The 9,586-nt window shown below is 39.6% G+C and overlaps 1 protein-coding gene across 1 annotated transcript in view; it reads left to right on the plus strand.

Moving 5' to 3' along the window:
- Positions 1-6,190, plus strand: part of TTC39C (tetratricopeptide repeat domain 39C) — a 106,820-nt gene extending 100,630 nt beyond the window's left edge. Inside the window, exons 11-14 of the mRNA XM_042909444.1 lie at positions 1,649-1,746; positions 3,332-3,436; positions 4,702-4,740; positions 5,411-6,190. Coding sequence (XP_042765378.1) covers positions 1,649-1,746; positions 3,332-3,436; positions 4,702-4,740; positions 5,411-5,500 — 332 coding nt within the window. The 3' untranslated portion in view covers positions 5,501-6,190. The remainder of the gene's footprint in view (positions 1-1,648; positions 1,747-3,331; positions 3,437-4,701; positions 4,741-5,410) is intronic.
- Positions 6,191-9,586: the final 3,396 nt, after the last annotated feature.

The raw sequence follows: 9,586 nt of genomic DNA on the forward strand, positions 1-9,586 counted from the left end.
AGCACACAAGCAGGTGAGCAGCAGAGAGAGAAAGAGAGCACAGGCAGGAGAGGGAGACAGAGTCCGAGGTAGGCTTCTAGGCTGTGAGCTGTAAACACAGAGCCCAGTGCAGGGCTCGAACATGAGCTGTGAGATCATGACCCTGAGCCAAAGTTGGGCACTTAACCAACCTAGCCGCCCAGGTGCCCTTCTTCCTCTGCATTTTAAAAATATTTCTGTATATCCTCAACATAGTGCCCAGAGTGATCCTGTTAAATGAAGTCGTGTTATTTTGGGCCTCAGAACCCTCTGTGGTTTCATATCATTTAAAGTAAATGCCCAAGTCCATTCAGTGGCCTACAGGGCTCTGATCTGTCCACCACTCTCCCCCCTCGTCCACCCCATTGCCTCTCACTGCTCCTCCTGCTTGCTCACCAGGCTCCAGCCACACTCACTTCACTGTTCTTGAACACACCAGGCACACGCTGGCTTCAGTGCCTTTGCACTTTCTCTTCTTTCTGTCTGCAAATGCGCTTCTGAACATCCATGTGGCTCCTTCACTCATTTCCTTCAGGTCTTTACTCAAATATCACCTTTTTATTGAGGCTTAAACCAGCCACAAACAAAGGTGTGTGTGTATATGTGTGTACATATGTATGTGTATCTATTTATAAAATCTTACCAAATCTCAGTATCTCTGTTGGTCCATAGAAACTGTTAACTTCCTTTCCTCCTCTGTTAGCTCCACTGTGTTTCCAATTTTCCACCCTTTTCATTTCCTTGGAAAAACTCCTGTAACATCCTCCAACATGTGTGCCCATCCTGCGTGGTAGATGGCAAGCTTCTTGAAGTGGAGGGGTCACGGCGGATGCCCCCTCAGTGATGAGTGCAGTGCATCAGTACAAACGTGGAAAGGTGCCCGCCATATGGCTTATGAAGTTAATATGATAGAATTTTTTAGAAGTATTTTTATAGAGTAGTTTTAGGTTCTTAGCAAAATTAAACAAAGTACTAGAGTTTCCACATACCACACCCCTCACTTCCCCATACACACAGCCTCCCCATCAACATTGCCACCCCTCCCCACCCCCCTACTCACCCCCCCCCCCCACACCCAGATGGATACATTTGTTACAGCCAGTGAACCAATGCTGACGCATCATTAGGGTTTAGTCCTACATTAGAGTTCATTCTTTGTTTCATACATTCTGTGTGATTTGACAAGTACGAACTGACATGTAGCCACACTTAGAGGTAGTATCCTGCAGAATATTTCACTGCCCTAAAAATCCCCTGTCTTCCAGCTGTTCCTCCCTTCCTCTCCCTCCCCCAGACTTTTGGGAACTACCGCCTCCAGAGTTTTGCCTTTTCCAGAATGTCATATAGTTAGAATCCTGCACGCAGTATGTAGCCTTTGCAGATTGGTTTCTTGTTCCTACTAACAATATGATATAATTCCAAGTCCTCTGGATGCCCAGATGTTTGATATCTTTGCCTTTCTTTGAATAAGGGTATTCACTAATGGATGAGGAAAAGGAGCCTTCTGAGTTTCAGGGGGCAGGATTGTGAACTGAATATTCAGGTCACTGAACAATGAAATACTTAACTCATGATGTTTAAGAAATTAAGTGAATTATTATCCTTGCTGCTGTTTTCACTTCTCCTTAAGCTTGCCATGAAGTGGATGATTCATCTGTTGTTGGATTAAAGTATTTGCTTCTTGGTGCCATACACAAATGTCTCGGAAACTCAGAAGATGCTGTTCAGGTAAACCGTTAATGCTGTGGCCAAGGAACATAGACTGTGAAAGCCTGTATGTGTGCTTAGGAATAAGGACAATGGAAAAAGCATTCAACAAAACCAGACCTTTCGCCGCAGTGTGAGCTTAACCCTCTACCGATCCGTGTCCTCTCCTCTCAGATGCTGGAAGGTGCTGGTGGAGAATACTAGTTAGTAACGTGTAACTTCAGATTCTTACATTGCTTCTTTATACACAGGCTTTTCTTCTGGCAGGAGTTACTTATCAGAGATGACAGTCTCAGTTGGAGAAGGAGGAAATAAGGATGCAGACAGTTTTAAAGGAGCAAAATGAAGCCTCATAGCTAGATAAATCCCCAAGATGATCAGATATGTTAGCGTGCGTTCACTTTTCCTGTGTCTGTAACTGCAGATTACCAAAGCAACTCTGGAGGTAAAGTCTAGAAAAGTGTTAGCTTAAGATATTCTGTGTACATACTATATGGAAGAGAACCATTCATTATTTTCAAATATAGTTGGGGGAATTTTTCTAAAGTTTTTGTGTCGTTGGATGTTTTGAAGTATATCCCAGTGTAATTTTGATTACTCTTTAAAAGAGTTCATGTACAGTAGTAGGGGACTTTGACTTTTAAATCCTAGAGTGTTGACATACTTTTATTTTATAATTTTAAATTACTTTTTTTTTTTTAATTTTTTTTTTAACGTTTTATTTATTTTTGAGACAGAGAGAGACAGAGCATGAATGGGGGAGGGGCAGAGAGAGAGGGAGACACAGAATCGGAAGCAGGCTCCAGGCTCTGAGCCATCAGCCCAGAGCCCGATGCGGGGCTTGAACTCACGGACCGCGAGATCGTGACCTGAGCCAAAGTCGGACGTTTAACCGACTGAGCCACTCAGGCGCCCCAATTTTAAATTACTTTTTCAGCACAGGGTCATGATAGTTATTACACAGCTCTGAGTAGCCTGCTTTAGATCACATACTTAAGTATCCGCAAGATACAGTCAAGATACGTGTCAGGAGTGGATTCTTGGCTTGTGTGCTTCCTGTTTTAAATATTGGTATGTTACTTTGAGATGCAGATCATGATGTTTTCCGCATTAAGATCAGTAGAGGCTAGGGGCGCCTGGGTGGCGCAGTCGGTTAAGCGTCCGACTTCAGCCAGGTCACGATCTCGCGGTCCGTGAGTTCGAGCCCCGCGTCAGGCTCTGGGCTGATGGCTCGGAGCCTGGAGCCTGTTTCCGATTCTGTGTCTCCCTCTCTCTCTGCCCCTCCCCCCCTCCCCCGTTCATGCTCTGTCTCTCTCTCTGTCCCAAAAATAAATAAAAAAAGTTGAAAAAAAAAAAAAAAAAGATCAGTAGAGGCTAGGTTGTCAACTGGAAATAGAAGAAGCACAAATTGAGCTGACCGATGGGTAGCATAGCCTGGAGGCAAGCATGCAGCGGGCTTGTAGATATGGATGAGGTTGGGAAGAAATAAGGTGCCAAAACAAACATCTAGAATACAGAGATAAGTCCCCCCTTCTGTCTCCTGAAGATGCGATGAACCTTAGGTGGGAAAATGAGTTAATTGTAGTAACTTTTGTATTACTTTCAGTTCTTTCAGCGCGCTGTTAAAGATGAGTTGTGTCGTCAGAATAACTTATACGTCCAGCCATATGCTTGCTATGAACTTGGCTGTCTTCTGTTAGACAAACCGGAGGTAAGGCCTCATATAGTTTAAATAACGTTCATCAGCAAAAATGCACAGGTGAGCAGGCACAAAGCATCCTTCATTTAAAGTCAGTGAATTGAACATGGTGGGTTTTTGGTTTTGTTTTCCTTGATTTCATGCAGGAAAAATCCAAGAAGTGAGTCATCCTCTTTTACTATGTTTACTGAGGCAGTTTCTTCTCTGGAATGAGCAGTATAAATGTACCTTTTTGGACAAAAACTCACTCGAGGGGAAAATCATTGCGTTTTTTAGAATGGTAGGATATGAAGTAGTACGGCTTATTCAGAAGAACACGGATTTGCATTCGGATTCTGACTCTGCCTTCACCTTAGTGTAGGAGGCTGGTTATGTTCCTGAACCATGTATCTTCCTCCTAATGTGTAAAACAGGATAAAAAATACCTGCCTTGCCAAGTGAATGGAGATTATGGTGAGAATAAATGAGGATGATGTGGTGATTGCTTTAAAAATTTCAGAATGCCATGTAAATTTGACAGTTACATATTTAAGTATACTGGGGAAGTTTTGTTTTTAAACGAGTGGATTTGCTTGCTACCTTCTTTTAGAAACTCAGTTACATAATACTAGCTTTATGAGATTCTAATTTTTAGTAAGTTCATTATACTTTCAAATAAATAGGCTTTCTAAAATTAGAGCTAAATCAACAGAAATATGATTCAAGACTGACCCTTAAATATGTAGCCCATCTCGCCAAATACAGGCTTGTAATTGGTAAGTCATTTTAAATTCTAATTTTACCAAAGTAGAAAAGGCAAGTTTTGTCATTTTTTGTAGAAAACCCTAACACCATATTCTTTAGGAAAAGTTTTACTCTTAATATGGCCTTAAAATGTGTACTTAAAATATAACAAGCCTGGTCCATTTCTGGAAACGTGAAGCTGATGTTCTCAACCAGTAATGCATTCCAAAGTCTAACTTACTGATGTCAAGTAAACTTTTTAATGATCATCAGTTTTAGGTTGCTCTCTAAGATCTTAAGCTATAATAACTCTTCTAAGTTGTTAATCTCTTGTTGTATAATGAGGGTTATGCATAATTATTTAGTAATGCCTTAGTGTGAACTTAACAAGCATCATTAAAGAAAAATTGAGTGACTAAACTAGAATGAGCAGTTGACTCACCTCTGTGTCTACTGTGAATTGTTTTAATTAATCTATCCTGTTATAACATTTTCTGCTTGAGTATGTCCAAATATAGATATTAAAAGATATTATGTTTTTCTTACATTCATAGACTGTAGCAAGAGGCAGAACTCTACTTCTTCAAGCAAAGGTAAAAATACTGTATCTACCTTTTTCCAGGGCCCTTCTTATCCTCTGTTGTGTCCACTCGAGTCTGAATTCAAGAAGTTTTGTGAGATGATTGTTCTGATTGATATTTCTGGAAAGGAAAAGTAATAACTAATTGATTTGGTGAGCCCTTGATGTTTAAGTGAAATTACTAATATAAGAAACTCAATGAAATCGCCCATCCTGCTTTAAAAACACACTTCAGGGGAGGGGCACAGGGAGAGGGAGACACAGAATCTGAAGCAGGCTCCAGGCTCTGAGCTGTCAACACAGAGCCTGACACGGGGCTCAAACTCACGAACTGTGAGATCATGACCTGAGCCAAAGTCGACTTAACCGACTGAGCCACCCAGGCACCCCCATAACTATAGTCTTGAATGAAGAATTTCTAATAGCAGGTTAGATTGAGCACAGTTCAAGACTACTATTTCAGGAATAACATGAAGACAATTTTCCAAAGACAGCATTAATGACATCCTCCTGGACATTTTAGAAATGAACCCAAAGTTTGAGGTTTGGGAAATAAAATTGAGTGGATGGGAAGCAGTGTGAGAGATTTTACTTGAGGAAGCACAAAATCGTGTGGCTTATATTGCAGTGTTTCAGAAGGCTCAGTTCATAGAGTTCATAAATCTCCTTCTTTGGTCTTACAGGAGGATTTCTCTGGCTACGACTTTGAAAACAGATTGCATGTCCGCATCCATGCTGCTCTGGCCTCTCTGAGGGAACTGGTTCCTCAGTGATAGACTCGGACTTCCTGTTCTGTCCCTCCCTACCAGGTTCTGCACTTTAAAATGAAAGCAGAGGACACAGCTCTTCTGGAAGCCCGAAGACCGGCTTTTCTTCTGAAAACCACCTGTGCCAGGGACACATTTTCCCAGTTAGGCTGACATATTAAAGATCTCCTCTTTTAAACGTATAGCTAAAAAGTAATAATAATGAGGATACTAGTAATTATAACTAACCACCTGGGGAGAGGGTTAAGTGACCTTGTTCAAACATTTTAGTTTTGTGATTTATTATTTTTAAAATAAAAGCAAACTAAATATTCCACCTGTGATCTTCTAGGAACGCCTACCTTAAGCACACATCCGACTGCATATAACACTAGGAGGCACCTGTAAAATTATCAACAGTATTATGACATAGCATTTATATTGTGTTTTGAAAAAAAAATAAAAGTGCTTTCTAGTGTTTTATTTTATCCTCTAACTTGTGAATAACATAGCACAGATATTCTTATTCCCATTGTCTAGACAAACTCAGGCACAAAAAGGCTAATTGATCCCAATCAATTATTCCTGTTATCAGTGGAGCAGTGAATAGAACACAGATCTCTTGACCACAGACAGAATATTCTTGTAAAACAAAATGTGTTAATAACCCAGAATTTCATGTTTTCCTTATTAAAACACAAATGCGCTTCAGCTGAAGTTGTGTCATCAAAAATACTTACCTCCAGATCGTCTACAGAATGTTTCAAAGTAATGAACACTTTTTTCCTTTGAAAGCCAACCAAGTAGAAGCAAATAGATAGTTTTACAATCAAAAGTAGAACTGTTTTGCTAATTTATTAGAAAGCCTGGTCTATTGGCTAGATAAATAATACCTATATTTTAGGAGTTTCCTTATCTTTGTGATAAATTATCTTGTTACCAACTTTTGGAGGTCTTTTAACAAATTACTTGACAAGGTATTCTTAAATGAACATAGGTGATTGTTTTTTTTCCCTCAGAATATTTGCTGGTGAAGGATTTGCTGGGCTATCTGTTGCCAGGATTTAATCATTGTCTCCTTAGCTCAGGTTATTCTATAAAAGGAGTTCAAAGTTAATTTTTAATCCTTCATTGCTAATTTTTGTTGTCATTTAATTCACCTCTTAGCTCAGTGCTGCACACCTTTGTTTTTGAAGAGTCTAAATACCTCAGTCACTTGAGAATTTCTGCCATAATTGTGTGCCTAACTTGGCTCAGGCTTAAGGTTAGATTTTTTAAAATTTATACTGTGCTAAAGAGAGTATCCTCTTGGGGTGTCATTTATTTACATATCATTGTAGCTGAAGCATGATCTCATATGATATTAATACTTTAATATTTCTTTTCAAAATAAAACCTAGGAGGAGCAGCTAGGATGTTGACAGCTTTAACCTACTTCATCTGATTCTGAGGGAATGATAATTTCTTTGAAAGAAATAATTATTCCTCACTGACTTTGACTAAATTATATTCATGATTCCTCACTTCCAAAGTGTTTTATTCACATGGACTCTTTCTGGTGTGAATCCTGCCTGGATTTTTGACGCTAGCCAGAGAGAAAAGATTGCTATCTTACATTCAGTGAATGAGCAGATGCAGAAGCCAAGTAGATGCTTTCTGAAGAAAACACTTGGTGTTTAAAAATATCGGAAGCCTAATTTCATGGAGGCTTAAGGGAAGAATATTATGAATTTGTGAAATCTGGCCCTAGCCATTTTGTCCTTGGCTATAGCATATGAGCCAGACTTTCCAGTTAGGGTTGTGGAGCATTCTGAACCCAAAGTTCTTGGTTCAGGTCATACTCACTTGAATTTTCAGTTCAAATATTGTTTGAACTATTATTCAGTATTCAAAGGTTACATGAAGCCCTGTACTTTAGGATTAAACAAAAACTATTCCTGCACTCACTGCTTTAAAAATTTATTTGTATCTCTCCAGAGAGATTTCAGGATTCAAATAAGTTTGTATTCAGTTCACTGACCACTTTAATAGTCCAAGAGTAGGTCTGTTTATAACTCTTCCTATGTTTGGTGCCGGATAGCCCCTGTGGTTTGTGTGTGTCAACAGGGCCGTAGAGTATGGAGAGTACCTCCCTACCTAATGGGGTAGGTAATGATTCTAAAGTCTCTAACAAAAGCCACAGTGCAGGTATAGTACTATTAGACTGAAATCTGAGAACATTTTTGAGTTGAGTAATTCATAACATTTTCTGGCCTGCGTGCCATGATTTAACCAGCCTGTGAACTGTGATCTGCCTAGAAACTTAGCTTGGTGTGACTTGCTCTTTACCCCCTCGTGGATGAAGAAAATAATCCTATAACCAGAACAACTTGGATCTACGTGTGCTTTTTTATGTTGGCATCACTCCTTCCTCATTCCTATTTTGGAGGCTCTTAAATGGATCTTCTAATTTATGAGCGTCAAATGTATTTTTGTATTAGATTTGGCCTACGATGAGAGAAATCTCTAATGTATATGTACCCTGAACACATAATTTGTCACAGCTTGGAGGTATGGTCTAATGTGACATGTACCTTTGTGGTGTTAAAATATTTAAGATTTTTTTATTAGGTTAGGGTCTGATTTTAGCACATGATAGCTAAGTATTTGAGCAAGTGAAGTATTTCAGATGTCACAGATAACAAGGAATTGTTGAATATTGTGCAAGTCAATGATTATAGAGTTTGCACTCTTATGCTTCTGCCAACTAAAAGGACAGTGCATATTTGATTTTTAAAATAGACACATGTGCGTGTGTGTGGGTATTCCTTTGCTGTATAACTTTCCTAGTTGATTGCTTCCTTAAGCAAATTGTGGTGGCAAGTATACACCTACGGATCTGAATCGATGCAGGTACACATTGACAGTCACGATGTACTGTTTGGTGTTTCTTACATATTCTTGAATTTTGTTGGTGGTATATCTTGTAGAAAAAAAATTGTTAAGCTCATATCCTCCCCAGGAGATACATAATAGAGGGAGGAGACTTGGAAGCTAGGAAAGAGAAAAGGACAGCAAGGGCTCGGGAGCAGGAGACAGGAAAGTTGATCGATAAAAGATGTGTCTCTTCTTCACTAGAGTATAATTTGCCCAGTGCACATTATAATTGGCTTTCTTGTGAAAACCAGAAAGACTGAGCTCTAGCTCCCAGTTGACTTGGGTGAGCTCTGGGTTACGCTTTGTCCAGCCACAGGCCAGCTGGTTGCAAATTTTAGTTGTACAAATGAAATTAGCCTTCCTTTGAGAATCTGACTCAGTAGCTATGAGGTAGGGTTTAGGAAGGCATTTTTAACAAGCTCCTAAAAATGATTCCAGTGCAGGTGGTTTAAATTAAAGCAACACTACCCTAGGTTATCATCTTTTGGTAAGTATTTAGTAAATCTGAGAGAAGAGCCAAACACAAACCAAACATATAGCAAGGTTATGCTCAGAGAGTGTATTATGGGGCCACTGAGGAAATGCTTCTAACCCATTGGCTTCCTAAAGTAGGAGATCCCTGAGTTTTAAAGGATGTAGTCAGGTGAAAATGATGGCTAGAAGAACATCTCAGGCCTTGGTCTTGATGAGCAAAGGCACAGAGGTGACAAACAGTATGTGTGTTCAGGCCAGTTTCGAGTCAGGTGGGAACGAAATAACATTTGAATTTTGCAGAGGTCACGCCAAGAGCCTTGAACTTCCATGAAGTAAGAATGGGGAGCAAGGAGAAATGCAAAGCAGAGTATCATTTTGCATTTAGATCCCTAGTGACTGAAAGGACAAGAAGAATATAAAACCACCTGAAATCATTAATAAGAGTTCTAGAAATCAAAGCAGTGAATAGTGGTTTGAAAATTTTTGGTTAAATGTTTTCACTGTAACAATTTGCCTCTCAGGGACTTGGACAAAAGAGTCATTGATGAAATGTGGAAAGAGGACATGCATTGCAGATATTCTGCACAGTACCTAAGACCTGTGTGTCTGAGGTGGCCTGCCAAGGTTAGGCTACAGAAGCATAAATAATTCCCAAAGATGCCATAAATGGGGTTTGTACTTGGGGGTTTTAGAAAGTTTCTATCTTTGATAGTTAAATATATT

The sequence above is a fragment of the Panthera leo genome, chromosome D3, assembly GCF_018350215.1.
Source record: "Panthera leo isolate Ple1 chromosome D3, P.leo_Ple1_pat1.1, whole genome shotgun sequence".
Taxonomy (NCBI): Eukaryota; Metazoa; Chordata; class Mammalia; order Carnivora; family Felidae; genus Panthera; species Panthera leo.